The sequence below is a fragment of the Parasteatoda tepidariorum genome, chromosome X2, assembly GCF_043381705.1.
Source record: "Parasteatoda tepidariorum isolate YZ-2023 chromosome X2, CAS_Ptep_4.0, whole genome shotgun sequence".
NCBI classification, from domain to species: Eukaryota; Metazoa; Arthropoda; class Arachnida; order Araneae; family Theridiidae; genus Parasteatoda; species Parasteatoda tepidariorum.
Genome location: NC_092215.1, coordinates 58,404,354 through 58,425,986, shown reverse-complemented (window position 1 = coordinate 58,425,986; position 21,633 = coordinate 58,404,354). Strand labels below are relative to the sequence as shown.

Here is a 21,633-nt window from a genome sequence, read left to right as displayed (position 1 = left end):
GGGGGGGGGGGGGTTCACAGGGAAACGCTGTCACTTATTCAAGATACAAATTGTTCTGCAGGACTTAGTTTATTCTGCGACGTACATCACAGTTTTATGCACTTTCTGCTTCAGGGTTGTACACTATATTTTTATTTTTAAAAAAAGTAAATAAGGTCAAACTGAAATTTATTCTAATACTCAACTCTTAGTAAAAGCAAACTGATGCATCAATTTATGAGTGTTCACTCTTGTTTTAAATATTTAGTAAGAAGCTTTCGGAAAGGCAAGGTTGATGTTCTTTAACTAAAATAGGGAATAAAATAAAGCTTTTCTAAACATCTTTCTTCTGGTTTACATAGAAATCTAAAATTCGGTTCAAACTTCTTCTATGTATAATGACGAAAAAAATTTTATTTTCACCAAACTGAAACAGTGTATTTCAATCAAGCTTACAAATCAAATCAGTTATAATAACCTTTATAACAAAGTAGATGCGTCAGCTAGAAATAGGATCCTTAATATATTAATTATTAAAATTACTTTTACAAGGAAGAATTTGAAGTGTTACTAGCCAATCGGGCTGATTTATTTTTTAAAAATAGTTTTTCTAGAATGGAAATAATGTATAAGATTTGTTTTGTTTATTTTTCAAGTTATCAAGCTATTAAGCAACTATCAAGTTATAAATGATCAGAAGCTAAAATTTTTGTCTTAAATGAATTAACAAGTTTTATATTTCTCGCAGAAAAAGACAGTTGGTTGAGTTGTTGTTTTTTTCTTTTGAATCACACATTTTAATACTTGTGTTATAAAACTATAAAACTACAAGATTAAATAAAAAAGAATTCACTAAAACTTAACTTTTGACTAGTAAGTTCTAAAGTTTAAGTTATTAAGCATATTGTTGAATGACGGCCAACAATAATATGGTATTTTACTATTTTTTTTTACTATTTTTACTATTTTTACAATTAATTAACTGAGTTAAAATTATAACGAGAAAATTTTTGAAATTTATTATATGTTTTACAATTTTTCACCCTTACTACTGTTGCTTATATATATATATATTATAACAGTACATAGCACTTAATAACAGCTGTGTAATAATTTTTAATATTTAAAAATTATGAAAAAAAATTTACTTTAAAATAACATATAAGCTATGATAAAACCAAATCATTTGACCAAAATTTTTTTTTCCCTCTAGCAAATACAAGTAATTCTAGTATAGGCATAATTTTTAAAAAACAAGCTAAAACTTTTTTTAAAAAAGTCAAAAATTTAGACGGCTAAAAAGCTAAAATTTTTAAGAAAGTACTTTTGAAAATCAAAAACAGGTATTTTGATTAAAAATTTTTTAGATTTAAGAAATATATATTTCCTTCATTTCCTTATAAAAATTTTCCTTTAAAATTATAAACAATTATTTATTAATAACCTTAAAATATTTCAATACTACAAACTATTGTGGAAAAAATTTATTAAAATGGAGTTTTACATGTAGATTATAAAGTAGATTTTCTAATTTTGCTATGAATTTATAAAAGGGATTCCACAAATTATAGAATATAAAATGGATGCTACTGAGTTAAAATTTAGTTTTAACATGTTCATACCTTCTTTTCTGTTGATGGCCATTCCAGTTCATCCAACAGTTTTCATTCACACTCTCCAGTCAGAATCTCCTGACTTTTCATGAAAGAAAAATAATTAGAATATGAGGGTGGAAAAACAGTTAAAAATCAACAAAATAAAAACATTAAATTGAAAAAAAACTGCTTCAAACTCATTTCTATACAATCTATCTGGCAATAAGTTTAATGTTTACCAGCTATCTTGTACATGCGCAATGCTTATCATAAATTATTATTAACTACTGAAGATCTTGCTTCTAAAATAATTACCATAGACAAATACTATAAAATATAGTTCAGAATTGAAATGGGAAATTTAGATTATTTAATTTAGAATTAGGTGAAATTAGATAATCTATTTAAATCTAAATTAAGAAAGTCAAAAATAAACTTACAAATTTTTTGGGAAAGTACTTTTGCTAATCAAAACTAAGTATTTTGATTGAAAAATTTTAATGATTTAAAAAAATATTTTCTTTAAAATTATAAACAATTATTTGCTAATAATAAAATATTTCAATAATACTAAGAATACCACAAATTATAGGATATAAAATGGATGCCACTAAGTTAAAATGCAGTTTTAACATGTTTTTACCTTCTTTTCTGTTGATGGCTATTTTCAGTCTCTTCAGTCAGAATCTCCAGACTTTTCATGAAAGAAAAAAATAATTAGAATATGACCATAGAAAAAAACAGTTAAAAATCAACAAAGTAAAAACAATGAATTGAAAGAAAAAAAGAGAAATACTGCTTCTAACTATTTCCTATACAATATATCTGACAATAAGTTTAATGTTTACCATCTATCTTGTATATGCTCAATGCTTATCGTAAATTAGTATTAACTACTGATGATCTTGCTTCTAAAATAATTACCTACCCTAGGCAAATACTACAAAATATAGTTCAGAATTGAAAGGGTAAATTTAGAGGACAAGTTATATCTAAAGTAAAGAATAGAATTTAAAGTCTTAACTTATGCATCTTTTTCTAAAATGGGGTAAAATGTGTGTTTAGATAAATGCTGCCTTATATTTATAATAAATTACATTATCAAATCAATCAAATATTATAAATGACAATCATTAAGAAAATAATAAGTTACAATTTTTTTGTAACATGACGTAGTATTAAAGTGAAAAATTTTCTTTTTTAAATTTTGTTTTCTTATTCAAATTTAGAAAAAGAATAAGATATGGATGAAAAAAAAATCAGGCATAACAAACATAAAAGTTGATTCGAATTGTAGATACTAAAATAGTCCAATATATTACTTTTGTCCGGGTTACCCTTAATTTTGGAAATAAAATTCCTTTACTTTTCCATTATAATTTCAAAAAATATTTAGATAAATTTATTGCATTGCATAGTAATCATCAGAAATATATATACATTCAATGGTCAATTACTTTTTTTTTACGGGAAATATGTCAAGTATAACGGTTTTTTAAAAATAAAATTTCAATAGGTGAAGGTTCAACAGGAAGAGATTTAAAATAAACATCCCTATAAATCTTAAGATAGAAAACGAAATAATATATTAAGAAAAAGATAAATAAAATTAGATATATAGTAAAATTTGCACGAAAACTGGAAAAAGAATTGGTAAAGTAGTCAGTCATCAGATTTTACCTGTTATTAAGAAAATTTTATTAATTCTATGAGGAATTAAGTTTTAAGTATGAAGAATAATTCTATGAAAGTCAAAACAATGAATTTTAATTTTTCAGGAACATGCCTTTGCATTATTAAATAGTGTACTGAAATTTCAATGGGTAAATGCCTGTTTCAAACATAAAAATTTTTCATTGAACATGGTCTAGAAAATATGAACTCAAAATAATTTTAAAAAAAAATACACATGAAAAACTTTTAATGTGTAAAAAATATTTAGGATGTACATATGAAAAATATTTACGCAGTTTTGATTTCTCAAACATGTTCAGTCACTCCAACAAAGATATGATTTTACATTAAGTACATCCAAACTGTGGTCCCAGTATTAGTGTGTTTTATTAGTGGTCAGTGCCATATCGATGACCACAATCTTACATTAACCCCTTAGCCATCCCCAGGTACTCTTTTTAAATGAATGGAAAGGGTGGTAGCAAACATACGTGTGAGGAGGAAAAGTACATCACCAATAGTGCATTTTTAAAGGGAAATGTTATCGACAATTAGAGGGAGAGCCCCTATAACATATGATATCTTCTTATACAGGGTTTGTCCGGAAAGTAATAGGACTGAGTTGATTTAAAAAAATTTATTGAGCTAATCGTTACAATTCTTTAAAAACTTTCAAAATAGGCTCCTTCTGCGTCGATGCAGCGCTGCCAGCGGGATTTCCAAGCATTGAAGGCGTCACAGAAGGCATTCTCCGGAATAGCCTTGAGAGCCGCGGTGCATGCTGCTTGGATCCCCTCTGTCGTCTCAAAATGCTTGCCTTTTCAGGCGAGGAAACAAAAAAAAAGTCCAGGGGCCACATCTGGGCTGTAGGGCAGCTGCGGAAGCGTTGGGATGCCGGCCTTGGTCAGGTAGCTGTTCACAAGAAAGGCAGTGTGAGCCGGGGCGTTGTCGTGGTGCAACTTCCAGTCGGCTGCGATGTCTTGTCGGACCCGATTGACCCTTCGTCTGAGTCTCTTGAGCACTTCCACGTAAAACTTGTCGTTGACACTTTGTCCAGGCGGAACAAATTCATGGTGGACGATGCTTTTGATGTCAAAAAAGACAATGAGCATCGTTTTCACTTTGGATTTGCTCATTCTTCCCTTTTTTGCGCAAGGAGACGCCGGCGTGTGCCACTCGGAAGATTGCCTCTTTGTCTCGGGATCATACTCAAAGATCCATGACTCGTCACCTGTGATTACGTTATTCAAAAATTGGGGGTCACTTTCACACATGTTCAAATTTTCTTGGCACACTTCCACTCGCCACAATTTCTGGTCGTCAGTGAGCACTTTTGGGACCATCTTCGCACACACTTTGCGCATGTTCAAATGCTCCGTGACAATGTCATGAACCACAGATTTAAGTAAATTTAACATCTGGGCAATTAAACGAATACTTAGTCGATGGTCTAAGTTCAAAACTTCGCGCACACGAGTCACATTGTCGGTGTTTGTCGAAGGTCTTCCAGCACGGTGTTCATCGGCGACCTCTTCCCGGCCCTCCAAAAAGGCTAGAGATTTTACAGAGATCTAAAATCAACAGTAAAAGAAAGAACCTCTGTATTATAAGATTTCTTCCTATTTATGCATTATTTAAAGAAAAAAGAATCGACAAGGCTATTAATGACATCAAGGTCATATAATTTTTTCCTAATTATGCAAATTTAGAAGGGAAATTGAATAAAAAATAACAGAGAAAGCCTCTATATCATACAGTTTCTTTGATTATGCATGTTTTTGGTGGAGAAAAACTTTTTTTAAGGAATAAGATTTTTAAAACTAAACTATATAAGAAACTTACTTTATTGCAATCAAGGCAGGTTGCTGCTGCTATTATAATTCATGCAGTATTAATTAATTAAAACTTTTTTTTCTCTCTAGATCAGGAATACCTATGCCTTCCATGCTTAGTAAAAAACAAGAAGATTCCTGGAGTGAAGGATGTTTTTAATGAATCTGCATAATTAATTTCAATAATTCATAATTTTGACTCTTATGACAATTTGGTGAGAACTTAACAAATAGATTCTCAATAACTAAAAAATTAATATTAAATTGAGAATTTACTTGCTGATATGTACAGTGCATAAAAGAACAAGCATTATAAAATAATTTTTGATACAGTGACCAAATTGTCACAAACTAGTTCAAGGGTCTTATCTTAAATATGATAATAATGTGGAAACAAATACAAAAATGGCCCTATTTTGAATAAACATACTCTTTTTCAATCGTTTTTTATGGGAAAAAATATCTGGAAAATATGGTTCATATTCTTTAATCAGGAGAGTGTACAAAAGTTGTGAACCTTATTTTTAATTTTTCTATGTTTCACCCTGTTTAAAAGAACTGATACATTTTTGTATGCATAAAACTTGATTAACCGAAGATAATTTCATGCAAAGAAAATTTTTAAATAGATATTTTTATTGTTTAATTTAATAAGGATCAAAAAATGTTTGAATTGTAAGGTACGCAAATTTTTCCATTGTTTTGAACTGCAAATCCTAAATTTGAATAGAATCTGACCAAAAAATCATAATAAATAAAAACTTTAAAATGCATCTTTTTTTTGTAATTTATTTATCCAGAAACTATTGAGCTGGTTTTGCAATATTTTGCATTTGGCTATCTGAAATTACCTATTTTAAAAGAAGTTACAAATTCTTGCATTATTTAAACTCAAAAAATTTTCAAACCCTTAAATATTATATTTTTAATGAATAATCTCTGGACAAACACGTTTAAAAATAGTATGCAAGAAATTTTTGAATCACTTAAATAGCTCCAGAGATATAGCAAAATACACAAAAATAAAAATTACCCTTAAAAAATTCGAATTTTGGACTACATTCCTGACTAAACTATTGGGACCCTATTTTACTGATTGTAGCTACCATCTCTCCCATATTTTGTAGATTGAAAATCTGGATCCGTAGAAAAAAGATATCTTTATTAAAGAGGAAGTATGTTTCCTCATCTGATTTCGTAACTTAAAATATCTGTTTTAATTAATTAACACATAATCCCTCAAATCATATAATGAACAAATGTTTTGTTTCTTCTTTTGTGCACTGTATATATGTGAGTTTGTATATGAATAGATAGCAAGAAGTCCTAAATTAAACTACCAGTTTTCAAAAATTTATTACAAGGAAACAATAAAGGTTTAAAAAAATAATTCTTGTAGCATAATCATATGACAGGCTGTAAATGTTTCCTCCCAGTGTTTGTGGTTTTAGTTCAAAATTTATTTTACAGATAGCACTGTGGATTGTAAAATGAAAATCAGAAAAATTGCATCAAAATTTTTCAATATCTTTCATTAATGTAAATCCCTTTGCAATATATTTGAAATGTTCCTGATCAACCGCAATCATATATCTAAAAATATTTACAGAGCTATCTGAGGAAAACTTTTTACATTAAAACATAGCTCTCTGAGAAGAAAGTTTATGTAATCTCACTATGATTGTTTTTGTTTTTTTTAACCTTAACTGTTTTTTATTATAAATCTTTGAAAATTGTCAGTCTAATTTTGAACACATTATTCATACACAAGCATATTACTTACATGCTGAATCTGATTATAACATTCCAGTGCCTGGACAATGTTTCTTTTGTTTCTTAATTAAGTGTAAAGTATTTTATGTAGTTTTTATACCATTTTTCCCAGTGAGGTGAAATTGTTTAAGTGTGTTGAACATCGTGTGTGCCTAAAAAAGAAAATTATATATTATTATTTTTGTGATCTGTGTTTTCCATGTCTATGAAACAATCTTAAAATCTATTTTCTTTAAACTGTTACATTGATGAATTTTATGAATAAAATCTATATTTGTATACTTAATCCAATGAAACAACAAATATTTGTGTCAACTTAAATCTTTGTTTGCATTTTAATAATTGAGGTTTTCTTGTAACTTTTTATATTTGCTTAGTAATATATTGCTTTGTGAAATTGAAATACCCTTGTTATTTAATTGTAAACTAATGTTTTTAACTAGTTTTGTCTGTCCTTTTCTTTGTTTTGAATAAATTGCTCTGTGAAGGATTATTTAGATTTTGATTTTAATTCTGTAGTTTTAATGTATAGTTAGCAAAATTAAAATTAAAAAAAGAAGTACCCTGCATAACTTTCAAACTATCAGATTTTTCCGCACTAAGATGTAATCTTAGTGTTTCAAGAAGAATGCATTAGCTGTGTTAATTAAGTAGTTTAAACAATAATTCAAGTGACAAAATCAGACAAAAAAAAAAACTAATTTCGTTGATCTTTGCAACAAAAGTGAAGTTATTTAGTGTGATATCTTTTTTATTGTGAAAGCTATACCCATCAATCTGGAGATTTAGAGGGAAGGGGGCTTCAAACTGCTATTGAAAATCAAATTTCAATCAATCATAATGTCAGCTCAGTGCCTTAATTACTGAGCCATCACAGTTATTTCAACAATAAATATATGTCTTACATTTCATGAACATTATTAACCTTAACCAACTTATGCCTATTATTCTGCAGAATATCCAGGATAATTCTTTTTGCTTTCTTGGGTTTGATTAATAACTTATCACTAGAATTACACTAATGAGCTGCTGGTGTTGATCTGTTATCTTCTTTTGTGTTGATTTAAAGACTGCATGCACTCCCCTTCTACTCAACCATGTTTATAGACTTTAGGCTCTGAAACAAAAAATATCATAGCATAGAATGAAATCACTAACAAGGAAATGAAACCAATCGCAAAAAATCCTGGCATATAATAAAAAACTTTTTAATATATATTCCCAAGAGCTGAATTTGAGTGTGTAATTTATTTTTAGGCTATTTAAATAGTTTCTATTTCATTTGCCCCTAAAAAATAAAAAAACTGTTTTATGCAGTATATAACAATAATACTTAATCATTGTGATGTCCCAATTGGCCAATGGGAAAACAGTATCTCGTGTTCAAGAGTTAGCCGTTTCAGAACCAATGATTGGTATGTTTTTTTGTTTTCTTTTAATTTGTAAGCCCATTTTGCTTATAATTTAAAAATTATCTGAAATTTTTTGTTAGGATTTTTTCTTTTTTTTTAAATTAAAAAATGCTTTTAAGATAATCTGTTTTTATTTTGTCATCATATGTATCCTAGAGACAGAACAATATAACCATGCTTTGAAGATTTATAGATTTGAAGCCATACAAAATTTTTATTATTGGCTTTAATAACAACATAGAAATAGAAGCTGAAAAATTAATACTATCACCAAACAAATGTTTAAATGGTTTTGGATTCTTTCTTACATCTTACATAAAACATGCTACCGAACTATTATACACCCAGTTTTGACCTGTTTATCTGAAACTTAAAAAGAGTCTAATATTGTCATGTGTGAAAGAAATATTTTGCAAACGATAGAACATATTCCAGAAATTTATAAGGACATTGATATAAAAAAGTTTGTTAAGTTTTTAAAAAAATGAGACTTGCAAGACACGTTTGCTGTTTAAATACCACTAGCTCAACACATATTTTCAAACATAAACCAATTGATAATAGAGCCAGATGCTGTCCAAAACTTCGATAGTTGGACTGCTTTAACATTGATTTTAAAACAATCTGGGTATTAAACTGACAAGGTCTGGTGATAAGGAGAAATGCATTAAAGAAGGCAGAGGTGCAGCCCAGGTTGCTGTGCCAATGATAATGATGATCGCATGTATCTATTTTTTAAACGAACTATATTTTTATTAATGTTAATGAAAAATATACATACTGAATAATTCATGACTTTTATAGCTTATTTAATAGAACATTTGTAATTAAGGTCTGTTTGAAATGAAAATAAAATTTTGAACTGCATTGTGAAAATTATCTGGATGATGCCCATTATATTTGTATTTCTGAAAGGCATATCTGTTCAGTATGTGACTAAATATTTCTGATGGGGGCTAATTAAACATAAACGAAACAACTTTAACTACATATTATGTTTTTGTATGTATTGTCATATAATGACGTTTTTGGTTTCTCTATTAATTCTATGCATTAGTAATTTCTTTTGCAAAAAAAGTGCGTATCAAACTGTTGTATTTCCAAGAAAACCAAAATTCTCTATTCACAAAACTATAACAAAAATTCTCATTTATTAGACCAGTGTTTCTCAGTTTGTTTTGACAATGAAACCCTAAATAATTAAGCTTCTTTTGGCAGAACTGTGGCATTATAAAACTAAGTTCATTAGCAGAATAAACTAACTGAAAAAAATAGTAAAAATTCTTATTGTTTTAAAAATATTTAATTTGAAAAGTGAAATATTTAACATTATGAATTTGTTCTTGATGTTCATAAGCTAAAAATTATTAAAGTAAGCTGATTTATGGTTTTCAAAAAGGAACTGTTATAAGCGTTGAGAATATTTATCAAAGAAATTTCATTATTCTTGAATTTAGTTATTTTATTTTCAATTAAAAAGCTCACAGCGAAACAATTATGGAATTTTTTATAAATACATTATCTTTTCATAATTTATTCACTATATTATTGAATTTCTTTTTGCAACTTTTTTTTCATTGGTATTTTAGTTTCATATAAAAAAACCTAAATATTAAATTATCGATCATTGATGGGATACAAGTATAAATGGTTAAAAAAAAAAAAAATTCCTAACTCTTGGAACCTCTGTAATTCCTACTCGGAATCTTAGGTTTTTAGAAACATAAAAGAGAAAGAAACATGAATTGCCTGTTTTGCACATAATTTTAGCCACGGATCTGCCCGAAATGGATTTGCAAATTTTTTTTCCTTAAATAAATATTTATTTTCTAAAATTATAATAGTCAACTTCTTTAAATTATTCAGTATAATATTACCTTGTGCGCATCCATTTTCGGGCCCATCCTTGGTAACTAAGAAATCAAACGCACTTCAGTAATGCAGTAAGAACGCACTTTAAAACAAAAATTTCTAGTTACGCCTCTATCTCAATTTGCGCTTTTGTTTTCATATTTTGCAATGTGGCAATCCTGTTACGAAAATATTTTAAATCATTCTTGAAAAATTTCTCGTTCATGTAAGTTCATTTGATTTCGCTACTCGCTTTATAGATTCTGTTTTTTCTTTATATTTTATTTTCTGTTTTTACGTGTTATCTTTACTTATTGCTTTCTATTTTATTTGTTGTAACTTTTGTAAAATTCTTTGAGTGCTCCTCACACTATTGTATTGATATATTTTGCTTTGGCTATATTGATACAATATTAGAAAGCACTCTTTTTTGCGGATATAATCGTGTGAGCTGATGAAAAGATTATATCTTTTATTTTCCGGATTTTTTAAGGGAATTCTATCCTTTTTTTNTATATATATGTAATCCAAAAATTATAATTACTTTGTATTAATAAAACCATTAAAACTCGTTCGTTTTCATGAAATGTCTTTGGTAAAGAATAGGTGTAGAAATTCTATTTTAGGACTTCAAGGCTGAAAACATACCATTGAATTATAATTAGATTTATATTTCAAAGGAGGAGTTATTTTTAGAATATTGGCCCTCTTTCACTTCCATATTAGGAGGCATTAAATGATTTTCCATAATGCGTAGAGTTACAAGGTATGTACGACGTGAGCCTGTTTACATCATTCTCTGTTAGTACTTAAATGCGGGAGCGATGGTTTTCGCCTGTCTCTTGCTGAATAACGTGATCCATAAAAGATCTGCCGGAACCATCCGGAGTTTTGTCCAGCCGGGGCTTATGTTAGTGAAAAACGGGGCAGACGGCCAATATTCTTGCTCATAATAGCAAGGCAGACGGTCCATATTTTCAACTTCCATATTTACATTTTCATATTTCATCACATATGTAAAATTCATTTTATTATTAAATATTTCATTCATTGAAAAAACTTTTTCGTTCCTCTACAACACCACAAAATTATGGGGGCTCGAACCGGGATTTAGCCGAACTGTGGTGATCTATTGTATGATCATTTGTGTTTCCAAGCTGTGTGGCCGATGCACCTGAGCTGTGAATTCGTGATTAAAAGAAACTGTGATGACTTCATGAGACTTCTACAAAACCTGTGAGTAGAACATTTTATTTTTAAAATGGCCTATCTTAGTCGAGCCAGAAAAATTTATTTGATTAATTTACTTTGTGAACTTGAATTAAGTGCACCAGAAAATGCTAAAGTACCACAATTAGTTGAGACGATTACGGAATCGGAAAATTATGATGAGGAACTAGTGAAAAATTTATTATCAACAATAACTTTTGAAAGGGAGAATTCAGAAAAGCTAAAAGAAGAAGAACGTGAATATAATTTAAAGAAACTAGAATTAGAAAGTAAAATAGCAACTAATTTTCCTAAAGCGGAAACAGCGAATACAGAAGTGCTAAGATTTCTTAATAAGTACGAATGCTGTTCAGATATTGCAATTTATTTGTCATTGTTCGAAAAACAAATAAGTAGAGCTAAAATACCAAAAGAAGATTGGGTTAATATTTTAGTAGGATTACTTCTTGATATAGCTAATTTAGTAGCACGTTAACCCGATCAATTTTCTAATGATTTTGATTATGTAAAGAAACTTTTATTAAACTGATTTAAGTTGACATCAGAACAACTAAAAAATAAATTTTGTAACGCAAAAAAAGAAGCTACAACATCGTGGAGAGATTTCGAATTTAAAATTACCGCTTATTTCGAAGAATATTTAAAAACTATGGAAGTTAAACCCTTTGATGAACTTCAAAGTTCAATGATAGTTGACCAAAATTCCGAACGAAATTAGAGACAATATGTTAGATGAATTACTGATGATAAAAGATGTTCAAGAACTGACATCTAAATTAGATAACTATGAAACCGCGAGATCCCATATTAAAAAAGAAACGAGTAAATATGTGCGAGATTTCACATACGAACCAGATATAGTTAGGGATAATAAGAATACATCACGTCAAGGGCGCCGGCAGCTGGGTGCACTTGCACCCCCTAACTTTTTTTTTAAACAATTGAAGAGGTACAGAAAAACAATTTTGTTATAAAATTTTTTTATTAAAAATATTTTTATTCAAAAACAAATAATTAAGTAGTTATTGATACGTAACAATTAAAAAATTGTTTAATCAAACAAGAATTGTAATCGTCTTGTTTGCTGTCCAAATCTGTTTATAACTTTTTCAATAAATTCTGAGTCATCTTTGATTCTTTTCTTATGCACACTGAGTATGCACAATGAGATTTTTTTCTTGAGCAGGTATCTAAGCTATATTTTTAAATTTCATTTAATAAAATATACACTGGTTATCATAAATTAAGGAAAAATCACAAAAATAGCGATAACTCNAAATGCGTATAACACAAACTGACTTCTCACAGCTGTAAAACTTCATCAACACAGTAAATACCAATGTTAAGCGTGATGCACAAACACGTTAGTATACGAAACTACTGATTGTAGTTATTTGTGTTTCAAAGTCAGTAGCTATGGCAGCGCCATCAATACAGTTTCTCGTGGCAAAATTTGCAAGTACAAGAAATTCGTACTTTTTTAAATACCTTGTTAACAATGAAGAAATTAACATATGAAAGTATATGTAATAACAAAACAAAATCTAATAACAGAATATTTTAATTTTTTTTTCTTGTTAGAGGGTTGCACCCCCTTTTATATTATTCTGCCGGCGCCCTTGCATCACGTCAATATTTCCCCAATAGAGATTCTAGAAATAATCCTAAATCACCAGTCATTCATGCTCAAAACGTTCAAAGAAATGATCAATTTTATGTTGGTAATTCTAATCATAATGCTAATCACTCTAATTATTTAAAGTGTTATAACAGTTTAAACAACGGTCACAAAAGTACTGAGTGTAAATACAAAAGAGAGAACAGCGAATGTAAGTACGAAATACGAAAGAGAGAAGAGTAAATACGAAAGAGAGAACTCCGCTAAGAACTATAACGTTAATTTAAATATCGAAACTAAAGTTTCTTATGTCACTAGAATTGAAAATAACAAACCCATTAAAAGAGTTCAAATACTAGGCAAAGAGTGTCAATGTTTAATAGATACAGGGAGTGACCTATGTCTTATTTCTAAACAATTGTACGAAAAAATTAACAGTCCCAGTTTAAGATTTGATAAGGTAAAGATAACGGGAATTAACGGAAATCACCCAATAGAACAAATAGGTTTCTTTCATTCCGAAATTACCTTAGATAAAAAATTAATATCTGTTGATTTTTATGTATTGGAAAATTTGACACATGAAATGATTTTAGGTTTTATTGTATTAAAAAATTTGAACTTTACTTTCTTTGATAATGAAATTCAGATCTCAAAATCCAACCAGTCGAAAATATTAGGCACATAAATCATGCGCGAATCCAAACTGAAGCTAATGAGATAGCTTTTCATCGCCCGAGTAACATAAACAATCACAATCCTTTTTCGTTTGATATTCAAGGTTGCGTAATTCCCCAAAACATTAGAGTAAAAAGAAGTTCCATTTTGAAAGCTCATTTCATGGCTCTTTTTTCCAAAACAAATCTGAAGCAAAACATTCTTCTACTCCGTTAGGGCATTTAGCTGATGCGATAAGTATTAATGAGATTGAATTGAGTCATGTGAAGCAGTGTTTAGGACCTCAACTGATAGAATTAATAAATAATTATTCCCCTTCTCAATTAAAAACCGCAGATGTTGAATTAAATGTAATACTAACAGATGAATCACCCATAAGTTTGAAATCGCGTAGGTTAGCAAAAATAGAACAGGACTTTATCGAATCTACAAATACAACAATGAATGCTTAAGAACTGTGTAATTAAAGAGTCGTGTTCAGAATTTAATTCTCCGATTGAATTTGTCGAAAAAATTCAGGTGATTTTCGATTATGCATTGATTTTCGCAAACTTAATAAGAAATTAGTTAAAGACAAACATCCGATACCCTTTATAGAAACAGTGACGGACTCTATGTCAAACGCTTCGTGTTATAGTAAGCTTGATATCCGAGATGCGTTCTTTAGTGTTCCCGTAAAACCAGAATGTACGAAATATTTAGCATTCTCGACAGATAATTCGCAATATGAATTTCTTAAAGCCCTTTTCGGATTGAGTACATCTCCAAATGTTTTTCAAAGACATATAAACGGAGCGTTTAAAGATTTAATCGAAGATGGTACAGTCCGCAAAAAAAAAAAAAAAAAAAACCANATAACTTTCGTTCTAATGATCGGATTTTCACGAACTAAGTGCCAATCTTAATGGTTCCTGGGGGTGACCTCACATATGCTAATTAATTAGTGTTAACTATTAATTAAGTTACGAAATCGGACACAGAAACGTACTTTTTCTCAATAAACATATATATTTTTTTACATATTTGGAATCCTGACACTTGAAATATAGGGGGTATCCGCAATCTGGGAAATATGGTCCCCATAGTTTGGTCAGGAGAGCGATCCAAAGTTCGTACCCCTTAATGTTAATTTCACTTTTTACGTTTTTAGTCATATTTTAAAAACTAATAAAGCAATTCGAAGAAAATTTCACCCAGTCATAAAACTCATTTACCCAAAGATAATTTCACGAAAAAAATAATTTTTAATAATTGTTAATTATTTTTTATTATTTAATTAAATTAAGGATGAAAAATTTTTGAATTATAAGGTATGAATTTTTTTATACCATATTAATCTACATATTTTTCAATTGAAAAATCTAAAGTTTCAACTGTTTTTATTTATTAGAAGCTGAGAAAAATTAAAATTAATTATTTTTAAAAAAATAATTTGGCGACAATGAAGAAATGATTAAATGGAGCGATTAATATTAAAATGTGATAAACTTGCGAGGAACTTGACTTCGCGCGCTTAGCATAAAATTTCATTCATATTTTTTTCGCTAATAATCGTTTGCTTATCTTTTCATTTTTATTTTTTTAAGCTATAAAATACGATGTTTCTTCTTTAGTCGTCTAAAATTCTATTTGCAATTTAGTAAAGAAATTTGAATAAAACATTTTATTGAATAAAATACATTTTATTCAGAGAATGTGGAGTTTTATAAAAGCATGCTTCTGATAGAATATGATTATACAACAGATTGTGCTTCTTTAATGTGATTTTTTTTTATTTTTTTTTTCTCAATAACTGATAAAATTTCAATAATATACATACGAATGAATAAATTTGGAATAAAATATTCATCAATTTCTTGAATATATATTTTATAAATATTAATAAAAATACGCAGTCAACATTTTTAAGCATCTCTCACAACATCGCAAATTTCTCAAAATCTTATAGGGTAAACTAACCAGTGAAGGAATACTTAAGCTTAGCTTGTCTTTAAAAAAAAATCATAAAAATTTCAAAATTTGTAATTTTAGCTAAATGACGTATTTGTTATTAAATGCATGTCGACATATTTGTTATTAAATGCAAATTATGTAAAAAAAATTTAGATAACTTACATAATATTGTTTTAAGCTTTTGGTGGTTTAAATAATAAGTAGTAAGATAACCAAGTGAAGGAACAGTTCTTAAATTGAATAAACACTAAATTTTCCAGTGAATGAACACTTAATTTTGAGAATGTTTGATGCTCGTTAGGAATCCTTAGGCCACACAGATATCTGTCGCCCTGTAGATGCCTGAATTGACGGATGTTAACACAGGCGGGCATTAGGAAAAAAAAATCTTTTAAGTTTTCGTGCCCCCATTTCAGTATCTTAAGGGCCTTACGAGCTCTGTTTAAAAAGAGAGTATCATATCAGATATATATATATATATAAGAAAACAAAAATAATCATAGTAGCAGTATTTGGTGGTAAATGTAGCTTATCGTAATTGAAGAATATGCTGTGCGACATTTTATGGTGAATTTGCGAACGTAAGTTTCAGAATGTATCGAAACATGTGGATGCTATTTGCTAATCATCTTTATCCAAAGAAAACCATGTAACGTAAATATCTAGCAAAATGAAGCAATTTTTTAAACAATGAATCATACAATATGCAACATATTATTTCTATATCTTATTCTTAAACATAACATATTTCAATGTTTTTAAAATGCCACTAAACATTCAGCAATTCATTGAGTTATAGAAAAAAGAAATCGTAAATTACAGAAAACCTTGTGAATGTGCATTAGAATTACTATACAATCTACATTTTATTTTTCATGCACTTTTTTTTCCTTCAAACTTTCATGCCTAGAAGACTCGATTAAAGCTGTAAAAATCATTATCCCTAAAATTTTGTATATAGCTATTATAAGTTATGTTAATTTGATTTTAGTATGAAATCCTCGAATAAACATAGCAAAAATAGCATAATCTAAATAATATCAGATAAAAAGTTCATGTATTTAAATTCTGAAAACTTATAAATCGATTCAAATTTTCTTTTCAAAAGAGATTAAAATAATTTTTTATTTTATTTATTTATTTATTTTTTTTGCTTTTTGGACATAAATGAACTTAAAAATTGTCTATTGCCTAGAAACTTCGAGGTGTTTTCTATTAACTATTAATTAAACCTCTCAGAGCAATCACAAAACATTATTTCAATTTTTTTACAGTCAGAAATTGGTTGCCTAGCAACCTAGTAAAATTAAGCGTTTCTCTTTTGAATCAGTCAAGGGTTATCTTAAAATATTTATTTGCGCAGGCGACTTTTTTTGGCGGTTTTCTGGACTATCGCCAAATATATAAACCTTTATTGCAACCCAATTTACGACCCAATTGTTTTAAAATTTTGTCTACCCCCCCTAATTCAAGTGTCTAGATTCCAAATATGTAAAAAAAAATATATGTTTATTCAGAGAAAGTACGTTTTTGTGTCTGATTTCGTAACTTAATTAATAGTTAGCACTAATTAATTAGCATATTTGAGGTCACCCCCAGGAACCATTAAGATTGACACTTAGTTCGTGAAAATCCGATCATTAGAACGAAAGTTATTCAGGGTGATTCGTTTTTTTTTTTTTGCGGACTGTACATTGAAATTATACTTCGATGATGTAATCGTAACGGCGGAAACTCAAGAGGAAAACCTCGAAAAACTTAAACGTGTCTTTAAAGTAGCGTCAGAATAAGGAGTCGAATTTAATTTTAGGAATTGTGAATTTTTAATGAACAAAATTGAGTTTTTAGGTAATTTTTTTAAAAACGGTACGATGCAACCGTCAACTTCTAAAACCGCTGCTGTTCAGAATTTCCCTACCCCTAAATCGGTTAAACAAGTGCAAAGTTTCTTAGGACTTACATCTTATTTCCGCAAATTTATTTACAACTATTCTAAAATTGCAAAACCCTCGAGTGATTTGTTAAGAAAAGAAGCGAAATTCTATTTCGGTCAAGAACAAATTCCAGAAATCAAAAGACATTTTGAGTCAAAAACCAGTTTTACACATTTTTCGTCAGGGATCAAAATTGGAATTGCATACTGATGCTAGCAGTTAAGGATTTGGAGCAATTTCAATGCAGCAGGGCGATGGTGAAAAATTTCATCCCATATATTATTTTAGCCGTAAAACTTCACCTCAACAAGAAAATCTTTCAAGCTATGAATTAGAGGTTTTAGCCATAATAGAAGCATTAAAAAAAATTTAGGCCGTACTTGTTAGGTGCAAAATTTAAAATTTACACAGACTGCGCTGCGTTTGCCCAAACAATGAATAAAAAAGAAATAACACCCAAAATAGCGCTATGGGCTTTACAACTAGAAGAATTTGACTATGAAATTTTTCATTAAGGTTCAAATCACATGTCCCATGTCGATGCCTTTTAGAGAAACACAGTGTTAGTGGTTACTCGAGCACTTAGTGAAGTTACAGCAAAAATCGCTGCCGCTCAGGAAAAAGACGAATTAATTAAATCATTGATATAGCACGTAGAAACAAATGACGATAACGAATACTTAATAAAAAACGGAATTTTACATCGAATAGAAGAAGGTCGAGAATTATTAATTGTTCCCCAAACACTCGAAAATGAAATTATTCGTGAAGTGCAAAACAAAGGCCGCCCGGTGGCTGAGCGGTAGCGCATCGCGCTGTCGTGCCACAGGTCCCTGGTTCGATCCTCGGGCCGGGCAAGGTTGACTCAGCCTTTCATCCCTTCACTGGGTCGATAAATGAGTACCAAGCATTCTTGGGAACTAGACACTGGGGGTTCCGCGTTCGGCTGACCACCAGACCGGAAAATCTTCTCCTGCACCCCAGAGCTCAAGGTCAAGAAAACTGAGATGGGCACAGTAGGCCTTGGCCCTCTATGGGCTGTCGCGCTGCTGAGTTTTAGTTTTAGCATAACAAAGGTCATTACGGTATTAATAAAACTGAAGAAATAGTTAAGCAGGAGTTCTATGTTCAAAAACTTGGAGATAAGACCGAGAAAATTATTGCTAATTGTGTTAAGTGTATTTTATAATAGAAAGTTAGGTAAAGCCGAAGGACTTCTTAACCCCATCCCAGAAGATAATATTCCCCTCGATACATATTGTTGCTACGCCCGTTGGCTACTTGGCGTCATTGTTCTCAGCCAAGAGTCAGTTAATGTAAAACAACCAAAGAGCATACACGCTCGCTTTTGCATCTCCGTAGCGCTATCAGCGCACCCGCAAAATAAATGTGTACAGTCCATTATTGTCCAAGTTTGATTTTTATACACCTCGCAAGCTATCGCAAAACATCTGGTCCAAACCAGCAGCAGACTAAAGATCCAGTATATCGCAAATTTACAATAAAAAAGCCGCATTCATTATTGGACTAACCACGCATCGCACCAAAAGTAACGCAGTATATCTTCAGCCATCGAATTAGTGAAAGGTAGGCAAATTTTCATTACTTATTTACCGCATAATTTCATTTAATAAATAATGGAGAACATTGAGAAATGTAGAAAGAAACGCGCTACAATCAGAACTAGCGCTACAAAACTAATAACAAAAGCAGATACTATAATACAAAGTGACACTAAAGACATAACAGAACTAACGGAAATATTTGAGCAATTAAGTCAAAAGGAGCGTATTTTGACATCATTAAATTCTGAAATTGAAGTTTAATTTCGGTTCCAGCAGAATTCGAAACTGAAATTAGCGTAGCGAAGAATACAGCGAAAAAATCATCAGTGCTAAGTGCAAAATTGAAAATTGCTTAACCTATTTAGAATCAGTTAATCAAGTGAAATTAACTCCCGCAAGTTTTGTAAACAATAGTGTTAGCATAAAATTACCAGAAGTTCCGCTTCCGAAATTTTCGGGTAAATGTGAAGAATGGAGTACTTTCAAATTGCAATTCAATAATGTTATTACATCCAATAATCAGTTGACAAATGCACAAAAACTATTTAAATTCAGCTTTAATCGGAGAAGCTGAAAATCTTATTAAATTAGATGATACATTCACTTCATTATACACAGCTGTAGAAGAAAGATACGAAAACAAAAGGTTAATAGTAGAATCTCACGTTAAATCAATATTAGATATAGAAAAATTAACGCATAAGTCTCCTAAAGACTCATGTAATTTAAATGATTGTGTCAAGAAAAATATAAGAGCATTAAAAATTTTGAAGTATAATTGCAATGATCTTTCTAATATTTTTGTTTTAAATATAGTACTTCAAAAATTGGATACGGAAACTCGAAGGCAGTATGAATTAAATATTAGCTGAAACGATGTTCCTAAATTAGATGATTTATTTTCACTTTTGGGAAAACGAGCTTTAATATTAGAAAATGTTACCAAAACCACTCCTTTAAAATTTAAGTTAAGTCAAGAGAGAAATCCTAAAACGAAAACATTTCTAATCAATAAAAGTGTAACTCAATCATGCATTTTGTGTAAAATGAATTATCCTATCTTTAAGTGCGATTCTTTTTTCAAATTGAATAGTCATCAGAGAACTGAGCTGGTATCAAAACATAAATTATGTGTTAATTGCCTAAGCAGTCAACACAAGGTATTGAATTGCAAATCGAAACATTTATGCAACATATGCCACTCAAAGCAAACAATTCTGCGGTTTCGGCTTCCCACGGTCATGACCTCAATCCCGAAGCAGAGGTATTTAATATTCATCAACAAAATAAAATCGTTTCTGCTTCTTTATCTTGCATTAATTCGAAAAATAAAACAGGGCTTCTTTCGACTGTTTTAATTTGGGTTTTAAATCCTTTAAATGGATCTTATATGCAATGTTGGGCGATATTAGATTCAGGCAGCATGTCGAATATTTGCACAGCTAATTTCGCTAATAAATTAGGAGTACCGCAAGAAAAAATTAATTTTCGAGTTAGGGCGGAAACGAAACTACAATAAAATCAAAAATACAAGCTTCAATTTGTAATGGTAATAGCTCTTTTTTGAAAACTCTTGATTCTTTAGTGGTATCCAAAATTACTGATTTTCTTCCTGTTACATTCTTCAAAGTAGATAAGTTAGAAATTCCGCAACAATTAGCAGATCCTAATTTTGCTGTAACGGGGAGAATAGATATGCCTTTAGGCGTGGAGGTATTTTTCGAAATTATCAAGGCTGGAGATTTTCGCGTTGCAAACAGTGATTTGGTGTTTCGCAATACTGTTTTTGGATATATTGCAACTGAAGCAATAAATACCCGCACTCCAGAAATTCACTGCGGATTCATAACCACTCAAACAGAAGTCGAAGACTGCTTAGAAAAAATCTAGAGAATAGAGGATATAAACTGTGCCGTAACTTCCCCCCTCGGGGCCTTTTAAACATGACAAAATGCAAAATTTCAGCGAAATCGATTAATCCTGAGAAATTAAATTTTAAAAAAGTCGTACTTATTGAACTCGATTTCTCAGGAACTAATGCACTATTCAACCAATTTCGCTCAAATTTGTATTTTCCATGTGGAATTAGATACTTTAAAATGATACAAAAAAAAAGAAGAAAAAAACTATATGCCTTACGATTCAAAAGTTATCAGACTATTATAGTCCCTGTAGCGCCATCTACGGTAAGAGCTGTATGTTTTTATATTTTGAGGGGCATCAGTCTCAATTGTAAATAGAACAGATATGAGCGGTAGTAATAACTTGTCTGAAAGAAAATGTTTATAGTTAGATGTTTTGTATATATATGTAAATAGTTCTTTATTAAATCGTCTACCAAATGAAACTTCTTGATCTTCTACTTCCTTCAGTCCTCTCATATTTATTTCCGTCGGTACTTGTATCCGACAGTCCCAAAGGGAACTGATCGTTAAGACACGGTTCCTAGCAGATCACGGAAGTCAAGCATCACTGGTTGCGGTCATTGTGCGGGTGGGTGACCACTTGGGTCAGTCTGCGTACCCTTATGAAAATTTAA

The 21,633-nt window shown here is 30.0% G+C and overlaps 1 protein-coding gene and 2 long non-coding RNA genes across 3 annotated transcripts in view; 2 read left to right on the top strand and 1 right to left on the bottom strand.

Annotated features, from left to right (window-relative positions):
* LOC107439756 (SLAIN motif-containing protein 2) overlaps window positions 1–7,346 on the top strand; it is a gene marked incomplete in the record, with an annotated part of 46,784 nt that extends 39,438 nt beyond the window's left edge. Inside the window, 1 exon segment of the mRNA XM_043054868.2 lies at window positions 5,171–7,346. Within this exon segment, the coding sequence (XP_042910802.2) occupies window positions 5,171–5,240 (70 nt within the window).
* Window positions 1–21,633, bottom strand: part of LOC122271975 (uncharacterized) — a 33,473-nt gene that overhangs the window by 2,583 nt on the left and 9,257 nt on the right. Inside the window, exons 2-3 of the long non-coding RNA XR_011638376.1 lie at window positions 2,218–2,268; window positions 1,602–1,674 (exon numbers count right to left, since the gene is read on the bottom strand). This is a non-coding gene — a long non-coding RNA (uncharacterized lncRNA). The remainder of the gene's footprint in view (window positions 1–1,601; window positions 1,675–2,217; window positions 2,269–21,633) is intronic.
* Window positions 18,846–21,633, top strand: part of LOC139427236 (uncharacterized) — a 9,424-nt gene continuing 6,636 nt past the window's right edge. The window contains exon 1 of the long non-coding RNA XR_011638377.1: window positions 18,846–19,116. This is a non-coding gene — a long non-coding RNA (uncharacterized lncRNA). The remainder of the gene's footprint in view (window positions 19,117–21,633) is intronic.